Below are 16,180 nucleotides of genomic sequence, written 5' to 3'. Positions count from 1 at the left end.
TCTTTCTCTGAGTAGGCCATTCTAGTCTATTGGCATCGTAAGATGAAAACCCAACGCTGTCTCAGAATTCATAGTAGCAAGTGATGCTACGCTTGATGCTGTCCTGCATTGATGTTGTCCTGAGAAGGGGAAAACGAGAGAACAGAAGGACTCTTACCTCGGCGATGGCCGAGCTGGTTTCCTCACACCAAGGAAGGGAAGAATTGTTCTTGTTCTTTTCCTGGTACACGTTCCACTCGAGTGCTTTGTTGCCGTGTTCAGCCTTGAGCTCGATGATGCAGAAGCTGCCAGTGAAGCCGATGTCCAATAAGCCCCCAGTCTGGTGGTGGTGTAAAAGTGGGAGTGGTGCATAAGCAGGGTAGGGGGTAGTTAACATGAGAAGCGTTAAACAAGAACCACTGACAAACCAGCGACCCTGTGGTCTTTGTATGTCTGGCAAATCCTTGTCAGACAATATCGGCCGAGTATGATCGATCGGTCGAATATCCGACGTCCCCACACTTCGCCATAAGCAAACATCGCTCTGACTCTGGTTGACCGAGGAGGTAGAATCTCAGATACCAGGCCGCGGCCTTGAGGCGGTTGCTCAGCCAAACTCAACCCCTGCCCGAGAGGGCTAGGTGAGCAAGCCAACAAGAAGAACAAGACAGGGGGTGAGAGGGTTTCTGATGTTAGAATGTTAGGTTCGGTCCTTGCACGCTAGCCCAGTGCTGCAACAACAACACGAAAAAATAGAGGAAGAAGAAATCACTCGACGATGCGCATTCCCGGGTGGGTGCGTCAGGTGCCCTTCCCCAAACCCAGAGACCATGTTCATTGGCGGGCAGCGGGGTAGGTTCTGTGGCATTGTCTTGTTGAAGAAATCGGAGAAGCCCTTTGTTTTCTCGCTTTTACCCTCTCTCAATTTCTGGCAGGAACTAGTAGGTTTTGGAGGTAACGGGGAGGGATGGTGCTAAGTACAAGAAAGCCGCCTCGAGGGATCCGGGCTGTAGAAAACGACGCAAAAACAAGCCAGAGAGTTTTCTTTTTTATATATAGGAACAAGAAAAAGATTTTCGCGTTCCCCCCGTGATCCGAAGCTTTTCTTGGTTATTTAATGCAAGTGTTTTGGTTTCGTGTGTGCGTATATCGAGTCAGCCATCTCTGCCTGGGGACCTTTTTTCGCGTGGTTCATCATCGCCATCAATACTACCACCATCACGTATGAGACGGGAGAGGAAACCAGGACCAGAAAAAGAAAAAGAAAAAAAGGCGGCATAGATGGAGACGAGGGTTTAGTCAACTAATATGGTGGATCGTCATGTCGATTGACTATGCCTTGTCCTCGACGGAGGTCTCCTCGAGGTTCTTGGTGACCTCCTCGACCGCATCGCCGTTGCTAGTGACGCCGTTGGCCTCGTCGGCGTCGAGCTTCTCAAGTTGCTTCTTGGCCTTCTCAATGTTCTGGAAAGATCAGTCAGCATCGGATGAACACCAAAACTCGAAACACTCTTGGACGAGCGAGAACTTACGCGCTGCGTCTGGGCCTCCTGGTCCGACTTCCAGTGCTCAAGCTTGGCCTTGACCTTCTCGACGACGGCGGGAACATCGGCCTGGCTCATGGGAGGGTCGATTCCCATGAAAGCGCAGTCCTCGACAACGGAGGGCGGGCAGCTGTACTTGCCAGCCTTCTCCTCCGAGGCACCCGTCTTCTTGCCCTTCTTACCCTTCTTGGCGGCGGGGAAAAGCTCTTCGTCGCGGTCCTTCTTGGAGAGGATCTTGACGCCCTTGAGGCCGGAGTCGTCGACGGTACGAGAAGCCTGAGCGCTGAGGCCGCTGTCGGCCTGGAGAGGGGCCTTCTCGACCTTGTGGGTGGGGTCGAGGAATTGGAGCAGGCTGTTGGCGCGGCGGATCTCCTCGAGGTAAGCGGGGTCGCTAGCCTCGGCGAGGATCTTCTCGGCTTCGGCCTTCTTCCGCTCTTTCTGGTAGCGCTCCTGCTCGGCCTTTCTTCTCTCACGAGCCTTGTCGCGGGCCTCACGCTCGTAGGCTTGGGCGGCCTTGCGCTGCTGCCAGTACTCGTCCTTAATGGTCTTGACGGCTTGGTACTTTTCGTTTTGAAGATTGTGGAGTCTGGACCGCTCATCGCGGAGCGAAGAGAGGTTCTTGTAGGCCTCGTCGCCCTCGGCCTTGATGGCGTCCAACTCGGCCTGGATCTTGTTGTACTGCTCCGACATGGCCTTGGCCTCGGGGTCCTCCATCGAGTCTTTGATCTCCTTGATCTTGGCCTTGAGGTCGTCGATCTGCTTCTGCGAGTCGTCAAACTGGGAGAAGTTCTTCTTCAGTTTGCGCAGGGAAGAAATCTCGGCGAGGGCCTTCTTCTCATCGACGATCTTCATGCTGCCCGAGTTGACCTGAGACTCGAGCTTCTCGATCTGTCGGTCGACCTCCTCGACGCTCTTGAAGTTGACCTTGGAGCGGGCAGTCTTCTGCTCGGTGATGCGCGAGCGCAGCTGCTCGTCGAGGCGCTTGATCTGGTCGAGCTTGGAGGTGCGGGCGTTCTTGCCGGCGCCCTGCTTCTGGCGGATCTCATTAGCCTGAGCAATGAGCTCGCTGCGGCGCTTCTGCGTTGGTGATTGCTGGTCCTTGTTCTTGTTGGGCATGGCGATATCGATCTTGGCCTTGATGGCGTTCTAGAAGGAGCTCGGTGTAAGCAGTTTGCGATTCGAATGGCATGCGTTGTATCCCATCACAGGGCGCCTCCGCGGTTACGGCCACCCAAGAGAGTGTACAACAGGCCGCCAATCGGCATGATGATCCGACTTACCAGCTGGTCAAGCGCTTCCTTGTGCTCCTTCTCGGCAATCTTCAGCTTCTTCTGGTATTCGGCCTCGTCCGGCATGGTTGGACGGGTCTTCGTCTCGGTCTTGGCCTCAGCCGCCGCAGCGGGTGCTTGCTTGGTGTCGGCCATTGTGAAGGTTGACGGTGCTTGTCTACCGGTGCAAAAGAACGAACTGTCAATTGGACAAAGCAGAAGATGGCGCGCACTGCCGTGGGTGGGAGCGGGCGGCAAGGGTGGTGATGCAGAGGAGAAGGAGAGATGGGGAATCGGGATGCACTGCGCAAAAGGTGAACTTTTTTCCGTAAAAAGCTCCCCCAATTTTGTTGAAATTCACCCTTGGATTCCGTGGCAGGTACTTTCTCCAGGGGGAAAGGCCACCTGCCATTCTGGATTCAACTGTGGGGTTCAAATCCGACGGGTGGCACGTGCATGCACTGTGACTCTGGACCCTTGATTGCATCTGTCCATCATCTAGGTACGTACCTTCGCCCTCCCAAAGCCCAATACACGTTGGGGGTTCTTCCGGCTCTGCCTGTCTCGGATTAACCTTTACCGTCGATTATTCCAGAATCCCGTCCAATCCCGACCAGGACTGAGCAACAGCAACCGGGAGCCCCACTCAAACTTTTGCTCTGGCTGCAAGGCTGAACCCGCCGCCAGAACTTTTTTGGCTTATCCGTTTCGCGACGCCAGTCTTTTTTTCGATCTTGAACTTCCCGTCGTAGTGATACCCATCCACCGCCCACGCCTTCCATCCCGACAAGCCCGTATTTTTCCTTCGACGGCGAATTCTTCTTCTTCCTCGGGCGCCACACGACGAGAAAGCCCCCCCTCGTCGATTAATACGCACCCATCGCAACGATGTCGGACCAGAAGGATGTGAACAAGGAGGTTACCAGGCTGTGGCGCGCTTGGCGGACGGCCCACGAGATGGCTGCGGATCGCGTACGACGCCCTATGAACCATCCATTTTGAGGAGCTGGAGAGCACGATTGGGCTCTTTCGCTACTTGGAACGGACGAGAGACTTACGGCTTGGCGGCATTGGCACTGACGACGGATGACAGGGCTATGAACTTGCCGAGGATGAACTCACGATTTCGCTCGACCGCTTCAAGATGGAGTACACCAGTGCTGACGGCAGCGTAAAGTACGCGCCCCTCGCTTGAACCCTTGGCTGGTCCATGGCAACTGCAACTGACAACTCGCTCGTTCCAACAGCCGCAGCAAGCTCCAGTTCTCCGCGAACCCCTCGGCCGACATGATCCGCAAGTTCACACCTCCTGCGACACCCCAGAACCCGAACCCGGCGCCCGAATGCGGCACTCTCTGGGTCGAGTTCCTTGCCGACACGACCTTTGGTATTAAGGAGATCAAGAAGTTCATCCACCACCTCATCAGCAACAAGTACTCGTCCGGTATCATGATCACCCACGTGGCCCTCTCCCCGGCGGCCCGCAAGATGCTTATCACCATCGAGTCCTTCGCCAAGGTTGAGTGCTTCCTCGAGGAGGATCTGCTCGTCAACATCACTAAGCATGAGCTCGTACCCAAGCACATCCTGCTCAGCCGCGAGGAGAAGATCGCCCTGCTCAAGCGCTACCGCCTCAAGGAGACCCAGCTTCCGCGCATCCTGCAAAAGGACCCCGTCGCCAAGTACCTCGGACTCAAGCGTGGGCAGGTCGTCAAGATTATCCGTACTTCGGAGACGGCCGGTCGATACGCCAGCTACAGATTGTGCGTATAAGCTTCGCGTTGCGCCTCGCCCCTGGCCACGGGGGCTGAGAAAAGGGACGACATAGAAGAAGGAGAAGACAAGACGGAATAGGGGAGTCGCACGGGCTGGGATTGGGTCCCCCCCCCTTTTTTTTTTTGACAGGATGACTGACGCCCGGCGGATGGGGGAGGGAGTTTAACTATACTCTTTGCATCACTCTTGAGTCTGGCGTTGAGGGAACGGCTATGGTCTGCTGTTTTGTGTATGACAAGAAAAGAAAAAAGAGGGGTTCTTCTAGAAGGACAACATAAGGTTACCTAACTTACTATTTACATCGTTTTCGTCATAACGCTCCGCTTGGGTTGACTGGTGATATCTCGGGAAGGCGTCAGAGGTCTCCTCTAGGCCTCGAATGAACGGAAACATCGGCATAGTGGGATACTCTGCCTCGATATGTGACGAGCCCTAGGCGTGCCGTCGTCGTCCCACGTCGGGGCCAGGACAGGGACCACGAGCGTAGTGGTCTCGATGGGGCCTTGTGTGTATGAATGCAGCAAAGTCGGAGAAGGCCGAAGTCAAAAAAAGGGGCCGAGACAAACGACGACTGGTTTTCTCGCCCCCACTGCTCGAGTCGTGACACTCGCAGCCGATGAGTCTGGGAAAGTGGAGAGGGTCAATAAGAGCCGTACATCCGACCGCCAGTCTTCCATCGCAGCAATGCATCTCCCGACTATGTAGAAAGCCTCCATCTTTCCGGAGAAAAAGAAACCAGGGGGGGTGGGCAATCTTGTCTTGTCGTTCGGCATTTGCGGCGTGGGCAGCAGCTGGCTGCACCCACGAACGATCCGTCGACGAGGATCCCTCCCGGCGGCTCCAAAACTCGCATCAAAGGAGAGAATCACTCTCTGGAACCCCCCCACACCAGAAGATCTGCAACACGGCAACTGGCGCCGCGTGCGCGCGCATGGTCACTGCTCTTTTGTATTTCATTTCATCTTATCTTGTTCTCCTATGCATTCCCTCTCGTCCTTTCCGCAGGTATATCCCCCCCTCTCTCCCACCCTACCCATGGAGATGTTTATAACGCAATGCGCGGCGGGCATCCATGAGAATAGAACCAAAAGCCCCCCTATAACAGTTCTTTTTCCTCTCCTTCTTTGGCTCTGAGCGCCAAGGCACCCTCCCCACTTTCTGCGTCAATAATAGCACCTCACATCGGCAATAAGTGTTCCTCCCAAAGTCCCCAGGGGAGAGGGGGAGTCCCGGCAGGATCGTGGATAGGCACCGGACGAACTCTTTCTTAATGGAAGCCACAACACAACACAACACGAAACAACACATAGCCTCAATATCAACCGTTGCGAACGGACCCCCCGAACCCAGACTGACTGTTATTCTCTAATTCTCCTTTCTCTCCTTATTTCATTCATGCTGCGCAGGGCTCGGTACCGACCCATAAAGGCCTCGTGGGTGGTACGAAAAGGGAAAAAAGGAACACCCTAAAATAAAACAAAAAACCCCTCGGAAGGTCGGAAACCGCGGAACGGTGGTCCACGGCTGGTTTCGCCGTTTCTCCCCCCTACAACATCCGTGCCCGTTCGGAGTTCGGCGCCGGCAGGGGCACCACCAGAAGACGTACCCCTGCACATTGGACGGAAGGAGTTTGCGCCAAAGGAACATATACTGGGGCGGGGAAAAAAAGAAGATGGGGCAAGGGGGGGAAGTTGGAGGCATGGAGGTCTGTTCTTTTGGGCCAAGTCGACTCGGGGGGAAAAAATCAAATCGGATTAGGTTCAAGAAATCGAAAGAAATCGAAGCCTAGAGAGAGCCCAGAACGTAATGACTTACTTGGAGGGGAAATTAGATGGAGGGGAGGTGCTACCGGCACCGCCGCCGGGACCCGGGCAGCCGGGATAAAGTCAGTCGTTGTTGCCGTTGGTTCAGGAACAGGGCCCCAACCGATCAGATCCTACAGGGACCAGGCTGTATAGGTAGCAGACTTCGGGGGCTGGCATTATGGTGTGCGATTGGGAAATTTTGAATTACAACGAAGCACGCTGCAAATATACTCCATGTACCATTCCATTTAGCGCAGAAATTGTCGAATGGTAACACTACTGCAACAGGCTTGAAAATACAAACATGATGGCGGATCTCGCCGGGTATATGTTAAACGACAAAAAATGCCAGCAGCTCGCGATATCATCGTAACGCCCCGCAGGCGCACATCAGAGAGGCCTTCGTACGTCAGATCGCATCTTCTCCCAGCGCTCCAAAACTCCCTTGGTCATGAACCGTCCCTCCTCGAAATGCAGGACACTGCGATTGAATATACCCAACTCCTCCTTTGATTCTACCTGAAAACAAACGCCGGTTGACGGCTCTAGACCTTTATAACTCCTCATTCCTTCATGATAATAAAAGTTTGTTCCAACATGCCTGTTGAAAACCGTCGTTATACACAGACACATGATATCTCGTAATATGTGGTTGCCGATTTATGGGTGCGGCAAGTTGAACCTGGTGGCGAGAGCATGGCAACTTGCTCGGAAACGCACCCTATAGTTATTTTATAGCTACTTCAAGAGGCCGCCCGGGTCACTCAGAGTAGGCTCGCCGGGTCGAGGGTTGTACGAAGGATGATCGTCGTACTGCGACTGCGGGATCGGTTGTAGCTCGGTGCCTGTCCTGGATCTCGGATATGGACTTCTCGTGTTGAGAGGGCCCAAGAGACCACCAAGGTCTTGGAGGAGCGCTGTCGAGCCGCGCCGTAAGCCGTTGGATGGAGCGGGCATCGTCGGCGAGGGTATGCTGTGGCCATCGACCGACATCGGATCCACGCTCGAGACAATGCTGTCCCTGCGGAAAGCTGTTCCTACTCCGGCTTGGTCTTCCGATAGCAGGCCCCCCACATCGAAGAAGGAGACCTTCCGCGGCGTCGTGGTGGAATTGCTTCTCGAAGAAGAGAGGTCGTGGAGTATAAGCGACGCATCGCTACGTTCGGCGTTGCTCCTTTGCCGCTGTGGGAATTGCCACTGCCTCAGCTCCTCGCCGAATGGCCTGGCAACTGGCGCAGGGGTGTAATGAAGCTGTTCAACATCAGGATCGTCTTCCCCGGCCCCTTCTCGTAGATCGGCGTCGACCCCTAGACCAACGTCACGCACAAGATCCTCGTCACTTCCCCAGTGTCGGTGAAGCGTCGGCCGGCGGAATACGGAACCTCGATCCACAGAGTCTGCACCGACGGAGCCGTATTTGAATTTCTGCTTCTTGAGGCCTCGGTCTCGTACGAACGAACCAAGAACCAGCGCGTTGGCCGCCGTGGTCGCAAACAAAAGCTCGACTGATGCCAACACCGATCGCAGTTGTTGCTTGCCGTGCTCCTCGATGACGTGAGGAACGCGGTAGATCGTGACGCCGATCACGGCTAAGCTGAGAGAGAAGAGCAACGTGAGTTGGACTTTTCTCTTGATGTTCATCTGGCTGCGCAAGATGATCGGAATCGGGAAAAAGACGAGGAGTAAATCGGTGAGGATGTTGCAGGCCGCCATAGTAATGAGTTGCGCAAAACCTTGGCGGCACTGGCCTCCCGGGTCGGGGGTGACCTGCCAGTAATGGTTAAATGGCTGGCATTCCACCAGGTCGCTAATAATGATGGCGATAAACGTTGCGACCAAGGTACATCTGATGAAAACGAGCGTCTGTTCGTAAGAACGTGCCCAAGTGACGCCAGTCAGACGCTTAAAGAACTCTAAAATAGTGTTCTTTAAAATCCACAATCTGCACAGACAGAGTGTTAGAAACCCATTCTATCGTCTTGACGAATGCGGGACTTTGCGAACCCGCTGTGGGCGGAATGAACGGACGTGGCTGGGGGTTCGGTAACTTACGTCGCTGCGTAAAAGATGCGGCTAACAAGCACGAGACAGCTTGCGATTGTCTTCCTACGCACCTCTTCGCTGGACAGGGTGATACTGTCGAATTGGGCATTGTTGGTTCCATAGAGCAGGACGAAATGCACGCAAACCATTCGAAGCCATAGCGGTATCAGAGCGAGTGCAGCGACTTTGTCCTCTTGGAACAGTTTCTCGGTGCGGATGAAGCGGCCGGCGACCCGCAACAGGATGATGACAGTGCAGAACGACGTGATCCACCAGCAAACAAGCAGAGAGGGCTTGTCCTGCGAGAACTTGCGCAACTCGGGCGGCTCGGTGTAAATATTCATGGTGGATTCGGACAATCCACGCCCGTCGACCTCCGCAGAGGGCACGACGAGCGAGGAGGTGGCTGCGACGTCGAAGTTCGAGGAGTTAGCTGTTCAGCGTGCGCGTCCACTTTCGGGGGGGATCGGTTCGTGTGGATGGCACAACGGCTGATATTGGCGATGATTTTGAGCTAATGGGATTCGTCGGTTGGCGGAAGACGAGCAAAAGGCTGTTAGGGTGGTTGGTAGGCGTATCGTAGCGACTGTTGCGTCTGATGCATGGACTCTGCGGTTGCGAAGGGACGAACGATACGACATGAAGCAGGCCGGGTCCGGACGAGACAGAAACCGAGGACGAAGTCGGGCGTATAACCGTCTCGACAACGACGAGAAAGAACGCTACGGGTTCCTGTCTTTCTGCACCGACAAAATAGCAGAGGAAATCGCAGGAATAGGTCAAGCGTGGTGGAAGGAGAACATGAAGCCTGGCACCGATGCTGCGGAGGAGCGGATGGAAGTAATAATTTGGTTGCACCGAGCAGGGCGCAGATAGCGACAGGTCTCTGTGAGCATACCTCTGCTCTTCTATATTAGTGTGGCTCCCAGTAGCCGTACGAAGGTGGGTGATGGGATAGGCTGGTCTGGGATGGCCGAGTTGGGGGTAATCAAGGATACCTGGTGATGGTCCCTTTGCACGCTAGGGATGGATGGATGGATGGATGGGGGGGATTCAAGCCCTTGGAGGAATGGGAAGATGGGGGCGTGGGACATGGTGACAAGGGGCCGGGTGAGGGTGTATGGTTCAGGAACTTGATGGTGTGCATCAGCAGCTTTTCTTGGCCAATCCCAATCCCGTCGGTTGAAGGACCAAAGTTCGGAGGTTGCGACGAGGTTGGATTGGCGGTGGGTTCGACTCGACCAGAAAGCACAGGGGGGACCATTTCAAGGCTGAGCCGTCGGTTGCCCGTCCTCAAACGGACAACTCTCACGCCTTACAGCGCCTCCTCCTCCGGCACCACGTACCCGTCCGTATACGTAGTTCGTACTGCGTTGGACCTTTGTGCAGATACAAACACAGCGGCCAGCTGAGGTAGCTGCCAACCGTTGGTTTGCTCGCTGGTATGACGCTGATCTCTGATCCCAAGCGTGAACGATTCGCTCATGGTAAGGGGATTCGCCGCTGGCTGCAGAGCTCTGAGCTACACTGATAGTTAATGTGCATAGCTTGCTGGTCGAGTCGCTCGCTTCGAGAGCAGGTATCTTGATCCAGAGGCAATGTCTCACTCCAATCGAATGTTGGACCCAAAAGCTAGGTAGCGTGAGAAGAGCTTGACGTCGTTCCGTCATTGGGTGACTCGTCGTCCTCGCCACACTGATTGCTGCGGCTGGACAATGGTCGAGACTAAAAGCAAAAACCCGGCATCTAAACGTCGTCGCTGGCGGTCTTGCAGCATACGCTCAAGCTGCGCGCCTCCTTGCCAAACGTGAGCAGCTGCCGACAAACGGGTGATCTCGCTCAATCCGTTCAATCCTAGTCGTGACTCGTTGGTACTCTTCAACCACTGCGACAGCGACGGCACGACGTGCAAATACTACCGGTATGCTCCTCAACGGAGCGAACCGACCGTGCACTCTGCCATGGGCTTGGCTGCGTCGCCATGACTGACCGCTTTCAACATGCCACTGGCGTTGTCTAATCACGGCGAGAAGCAGCGCGTACCACTGGTTCCAGGAGCTGAAGTTGACCAGGAGCTTCTGGCTGCATTGGCATGTGTTTCGTTATCGTGTGCTGGCGCGAATAGCCAACGAAAGCTCTCCCTGCGTGTCTCGTCTTGTCTTGACTGCCTGCGAGGCCGTCTCAATCGTTATTTCCCAGTTGCGTGCGCCTCTCTCCACTTAGATAAGGCGGTGGCAGACGAGAGGCCGATTCGTGTTCGTAGTGGGCCGGCCGTTTAAAGGCCGTTGCTTTGTGCGCACGCCCCCTTGGCCGATATGGCCGACATGGCCGACATGGCATGGCCGAAAAAAGTTGCGAAGTCAGTATCCGTACCTTGGCTCATCAAACCAGCACCAACCATCTCCCTGCCCCGCCCCTCCTACTCAATCGTCGGTACCACAGTCAAACGTACAGGTATGGTGCTCCATCCGCATGCGCGGAGACAATGCGGAGGCGATTTGGCCCTTGCCCTTTTTCTTTACCGGGGGCACGTCCGCGCGGGCAACTGCCAAAATAGGCAGCCGAGCCACCAAGGAACGGCTGCTGAGTGACAGATCTAGGTAGTGTCCGTGTGTGTCAACAGGTGCTCTGCCCTTGCTGATTGAAGGTTGGCGGCAAGGTCCAGCGCATTGGTAAGCTTTATATTATCAGAGAGCTAAGGGCAGACAGGATTCATCTTGCTGCAGGCAGCAGAGTGGCATGTGTTGTCTCGATGCATTCGACTGCAGATATGGCCTGATGGTAATGAACGGATGAGATTTGGGGGGCCTTGGAAGGAAGGAACAGAGATAACCGCGTTTGGCGTTATTGGGCTCATGCCACAAATCGAGCTGGGAGACATGGGTCGACAACGTCCATGCGTCGTCAGGGCATTAAACTTTCCCTGGCGTTTTTAACGGCACAGCAAGACTGCTCAGATGGACGGAAAGCTCGTTGTGTTGGGTCTTGGTATGTGCAGTATCGTGGGGGGATTGATGCCTAGTGGCCTGGCCCGGTCGACTGGGCTGGAGAATGGTTGGATTAAGTCGCGTTTCGGTAGGGCTCCAAAAACGGACAGCTGCATCGCCTCGTGTGCTCCCCGATATTCAGCAGTATACATCGTATCTCTAGCTCTAATATGTACTAGCGTTGATATGGCGCGCGGGAAGGAACTCGAGCCAAGGCGATAATTGAGCTGACGCCGAGCTCGCTCATGGCAAACCACACAGCGGTGCCGAGGATGCGTGCATTCGGCCAAGGGAGGGCGCGCGAGCGAGATAAAGACAGTGCCTATAGGACGCAATCGAAATCTGGAGATAGCGGCTGACCACGTGCCAAGGTGCCCAGTATACCGAGCAGCTTAGGGAAACAAAGTTACGGTCGTCATCGTCGCCCTTGCTGGATATCTCTTGGGACATGATGCACGGCCTCGGTGAGCAAGCGTGGAGCTGTTTGGTCAATTAACGGTGGCGTGGACGAGACATTGGCTGCGGTATGTCGCACGTGGGACGCGCTTTAGGTGAGGTAAGACCAGGCAGGCGGCACTGGCGGCGTTCCGCGGAATCAACATGACGACGGAATGCCGACGTCTTGAAGGGAGAGGGGAGCTGAGGGAACGTTGTGGTTGCAATCAGCTCGAGACGTTCCTGTTTTAGAGCGAAGTGATTTCCGAAGAGGTAACTAATTAGTTTAGCATTGCATCCGATTTTGAGTTCAATCAATGTCAGCTCAGAGTTGGACACCCAAATGAGAAGAGGATAAGGTACCTACCATGTAAGGTGGTGATGGGGGACGAGTTGGAGACAGATCGCGGAGGGCCAGACCTGAGGGCGATGGATGGAGGAAGAGAGTGTAGCTAGGGCGTGGGGGGGGTAAGGCAACGACGGCAAGGCAAGGACGGCAAGGAAAGCACGGTGAGTGGGCCAGCATCGCTCTTCTTTGACACTCGATTATCTTCCTCCGGGCTTATTTTCGCTCTTTCCTGTTTTCTGCTTCCGCAATGCTGTGACCTAAAATCTTTGGAGGCTGGCTTCATCTTACCTAGGTCACCCTACGGATACACGTATCTATCGCCTCACTCAATCGGTCTCGGTTCCCTGACGAAGGATGATAGGTCTGACTTGGGGACTGGCCTACCTAGCCACAAGGGGGCCAAAGATCCCCGTTGCATATCATATTGCACAGGGCTTATGTGTGTACAGTCAGAGAGGTCCTTGACTCACTCCCTCGACTGACCAATCACACACGATAGTATGTGGCATATACTAATTCAGTCCGGCAATGCCTATCATAGGTAGGTACCTTCCGATAGGCATCCGCACGCGACCGGTACCTACTTACTCTCCCTTCGGATGCAATTGCATGTCGCGTCCAAAGAGGCCCGCCATGTCTTGCCTTGTCGCCCTGCGCTGCACTGCACTGCACTGCACTGCTTCCCTGCATGTGGCCTTGTGCCTATCCACCCAACAGTGGGCAATGCGGGAGAGACCATCTCGTCATCTGTTGGTCGAGGCAAAGCAGCAAAGTGGGTGACACAGCCACCGCAGCTGGGGAAGCAAACAAGGCACCGGCAAGACAAGACAGCGAGCATCAGGGGAAGCATGGGCCACCGCTTAAGGTGCCTGGGTAGCTTATGATCCCCCCCTCTCCCGTTTCCCAGTCATCGGGAACACTTGACGGGATCGACGGCCTGTACTCCGTACTAACTACATGCTATGTATCTACCTACATACGTCTACCTAACCTACTCACTACCCAGTCGTGACAGTCGTCATGGACCACGGGGGAGGTGGTGGGCGGTTCGAAGGGTCTCTTGAATGGTAATAAGCATGTCAGCTGGTCGCACAAGAGCAAGGAGCCATACCTACACGCACAGTACCTAGTGATGCATCGCAATGCAAATACCCCTAGGTACGTGTATTACTAGTAGTTGGGCAGGATGCCATGCCCCCCTTCATCTCTTTCCGTCTCACGCACTCGCGGCTCGGTTACGGTCCCAGCCGCAGCGACAAACCGTAGTATCTATCTAAGGTACCTACCTACCTGCCCACCTAGGTACTATATAAGGTACGTAGGTACGTAGGTACATAGGTATGTATGCGATACTCTGACTCTTTTCCCAACGATCCTTGCGAGGCCAGTGCCACCCCACCTTACCTCATCATACCGTTCTGTCATTACCTCGCAACAACCATTATTATGAACGGATGGACAACCAGAGGTACTCAGAGATAAGGCGAAATGACCTCTTCGCCTCTTCGATGCTGCCGCTGCCCCCCCACCGTTCTTCTCAACCCAAGAATCCCGCAGGCCCGCAAGGACTGGCTTACCGAAACATGGCCCACCACGATCAACGATCCGAATGCAACCCGTTGTCCATCAAGATCCCACGGTCACGCTCGGCACTGTCAGCCATCCCAGACGCCGATACTGCTGCCTTCTGTCGGCCGCCCCCATCCCTTTTCCGTCATGTCCACCCCCCCCTCCCCGCCATTTTTCAATCGAGGCTCTGCCAGCCGAAACTGCCTCCAGCCACTTACTTGTCTTAGACGGCCTGATATCGTCTGTCCCCAGGCCGTACACGGCTTGACTTTGAAGCTATTTCAAGCCAGATTGATGGCTTCTCTGGTCTATCTGTCATTGGCGCCAAAGCCCTTGGGAAATTCGACAGGATGCCTCAAAGGCTGACTGACGGAATGCCGCAGCTGTGTCTGTTTGCCTCATCACACCGCTGCTCACGCGGCACCGTTCCAAGCCTTGATCCGAGCCAACGAGCCAATGTCAGTCCTTGTGTTCGTGCAGGGTACCCACACAACCAACAGACATCGAAGCAGCGAACGTCTGACTGGGATGGGAATACAATACAGCACGCCGAATCATGAAAAACCTAACTCCCCGAGGGGAGCTCATCGCCGACTCTTTTGATGTGGCTGGCGACCGGACACAATCTACACGCTCTTGAGGGCCAGGGGCACGCCGTTTCTCTCGCTCATGATGCCGACCAGGGGACAATACTCGGCTCCACGGCCTGTTGAAGAGTTTCACTGCATGCCTGCCAGCTTGCCCGACTGCGTAGGTCCTTTCCGATGATACCAGTCACTTTGGGGGTGGGCGCTAACATGATGCGAGCCAATTGACCAATCCCAGCCTTTCGACATTCAGCCATCCAAGGTGATTTATCAACGGCCAGGTCGATCGATGCCCGCACTCCATCCGTCCGCCATGCTTCGTCTCCGGACTAATTACCACTCGCCAGATTGGGCCACCTGCCTCCGATAGCCATTTCTACTTCAGGCTTGTTCGTTCACCAGCCTAGCCAGAGGTCTATATCATCCATCACTTTGCGTCTCTTTTCGATGCTGATTGTCCTCCGGGCTTTATTGTCTCAACTCCACGTGCAGGAAGAGTGGCCCATAATCGGCAAGCGAGCAATACCCCGGTCAAGCCTACGTGGGCCACAAAGACACCTCAGCATGGGGCTCGTCGAAACCCCTATTGATAGTACAAACGCAGTTGCATCTCAGCATTTGAATGAGCCAGCCTCCTTGAGCTCGGCCGCAAGCTTCGAACGTTTCTGGGTTGCAATCATGCGCCGCACAGTCCACTACGATCTCCCGCCGAACTTTATTTACTCCCAAGTAATGTCGGGTGGAAAACGCCCGGACAGCAAAAGGCACCAGACTGCTACTACTGGGTTACAGAGCGATGTGTAACTGACGTTGTCCGTCGGAAGCTCACAGCATGCCAAGCGGCCTTTGACATGACATCGTCCGATGAACAAAAGGTTCCGACGTCCGTGGGTACGGCGACTTGACCTTGCGCAACGGAGACATTCAACGACGGCAACGGTAACGGTAACGGCAACGGCGACGGCTATCGGATGTCAAGCCAATGTTGGACCCGGTTTGTTTTGCGCCTCCTTGGTTCAAATCCTTGGTCGGGAGCCGTTAAGCATTAATTTCGAGCTCGTCAAATCGAACCGAGATAATCCGCCCTGACACTTGCTATCTTGGATTTAAATGAACGTAATCTCGTCTCCCGCCCCAGTACCGCCTACTATGTCTATTTCAAAAGAACAACTCAATCTGGACTGCGAAACCAGGTTTGGTTCGGGTGTGGTCGGCGCAACGTCTCTGGGATCGGTTGCAAACGTCCTTCGAGGCTTAGCATTATTCAATCTTTGGCCGTGTCGTTTCGGACCAGTACACCTACAACATCCATCCACCCGAGTTACAGATTAGAAAATCGATCGCCAAGACCATTGCAGAACGTGTCGCAGATATCCGTCCATACTCCTTGGGATCATCCTTGAAAATTGCCAATCCCTGTTTGCCATAGACCTGCGGCTGGTTTGTGCGCAGCTTCCGGTGGTGAAACATTGTCGAACCCGAGCACGTCCATCTGTTTGGTGCGGGTCTACCATGACGTTGGAAACGCTTGATGGGCCATATCACAATTACCCGAGTACGTCCAGTATCAAACTTGGCCCTACAGTAGACGTCCACGACCCCTTGCACCGTGTCATTCTGCAGCATCGGCGTGAAAGTTGGCTCTGGAAGCATGTGTCTGCCTGTCTAAAAGCCTCTCAAAGCCACCCTCCTTGTCGGGCACCACGGCCTTCGCAGATGTCCGTCATCCCGGTCTGGCCTCATTCTGTCGCAAATCAGATGGTGTCCAAATGCTTTTTTAGCAGCTTCTACTTTGAGTTTCGCCCCGACTTAATCGTCCCACTCACGTTTGCCACCCG

The 16,180-nt window shown here is 54.7% G+C and overlaps 5 protein-coding genes across 5 annotated transcripts; 1 reads left to right on the top strand and 4 right to left on the bottom strand.

Annotated features, from left to right (window-relative positions):
• Positions 1 to 1,311: 1,311 nt before the first annotated feature.
• On the bottom strand, positions 1,312 to 2,947 carry LY79DRAFT_587414 (nuclear segregation protein; the record flags this gene model as incomplete). Its single annotated transcript, XM_060560769.1, has 3 exons — positions 1,312 to 1,443; positions 1,512 to 2,669; positions 2,804 to 2,947. The coding sequence occupies 3 exons, from the start codon at positions 2,945 to 2,947 to the stop codon at positions 1,312 to 1,314; spliced, it is 1,434 nt and encodes a 477-aa protein (XP_060418171.1).
• Positions 2,948 to 3,204: 257 nt separating this feature from the next.
• Positions 3,205 to 4,880, top strand: LY79DRAFT_625144 (RNA polymerase Rpb5 domain-containing protein). The gene is made up of 4 exons (XM_060562093.1): positions 3,205 to 3,293; positions 3,387 to 3,763; positions 3,885 to 3,967; positions 4,039 to 4,880. The coding sequence occupies exons 2-4, from the start codon at positions 3,680 to 3,682 to the stop codon at positions 4,562 to 4,564; spliced, it is 693 nt and encodes a 230-aa protein (XP_060418170.1). The 5' UTR covers positions 3,205 to 3,293; positions 3,387 to 3,679; the 3' UTR covers positions 4,565 to 4,880.
• Positions 4,881 to 6,997: 2,117 nt separating this feature from the next.
• LY79DRAFT_383625 (uncharacterized protein) lies at positions 6,998 to 9,089 on the bottom strand. The gene is made up of 2 exons (XM_060552879.1): positions 8,425 to 9,089; positions 6,998 to 8,314 (listed from the first exon to the last, which is right to left on the bottom strand). The coding sequence occupies exons 1-2, from the start codon at positions 8,757 to 8,759 to the stop codon at positions 7,111 to 7,113; spliced, it is 1,539 nt and encodes a 512-aa protein (XP_060418169.1). The 5' UTR covers positions 8,760 to 9,089; the 3' UTR covers positions 6,998 to 7,110.
• On the bottom strand, positions 8,559 to 9,594 carry LY79DRAFT_383573 (uncharacterized protein). The gene is made up of 2 exons (XM_060552878.1): positions 9,414 to 9,594; positions 8,559 to 9,315 (listed from the first exon to the last, which is right to left on the bottom strand). Exons 1-2 carry the CDS (start codon positions 9,507 to 9,509, stop codon positions 8,845 to 8,847), a joined length of 567 nt encoding a protein of 188 aa, XP_060418168.1. The 5' UTR covers positions 9,510 to 9,594; the 3' UTR covers positions 8,559 to 8,844.
• A 5,703-nt stretch (positions 9,595 to 15,297) lies between these two features.
• Positions 15,298 to 16,164, bottom strand: LY79DRAFT_383461 (uncharacterized protein). Its single transcript, XM_060552877.1, has 2 exons — positions 15,646 to 16,164; positions 15,298 to 15,587 (listed from the first exon to the last, which is right to left on the bottom strand). Exons 1-2 carry the CDS (start codon positions 15,993 to 15,995, stop codon positions 15,449 to 15,451), a joined length of 489 nt encoding a protein of 162 aa, XP_060418167.1. The 5' UTR covers positions 15,996 to 16,164; the 3' UTR covers positions 15,298 to 15,448.
• Positions 16,165 to 16,180: the final 16 nt, after the last annotated feature.

Source organism: Colletotrichum navitas (assembly GCF_030913465.1).
Source record: "Colletotrichum navitas strain CBS 125086 chromosome Unknown LY79scaffold_8, whole genome shotgun sequence".
NCBI lineage: Eukaryota > Fungi > Ascomycota > Sordariomycetes > Glomerellales > Glomerellaceae > Colletotrichum > Colletotrichum navitas.
Note: the sequence above shows the minus strand (reverse complement) of the source record. Positions and strands in the feature narration are given on the sequence as shown.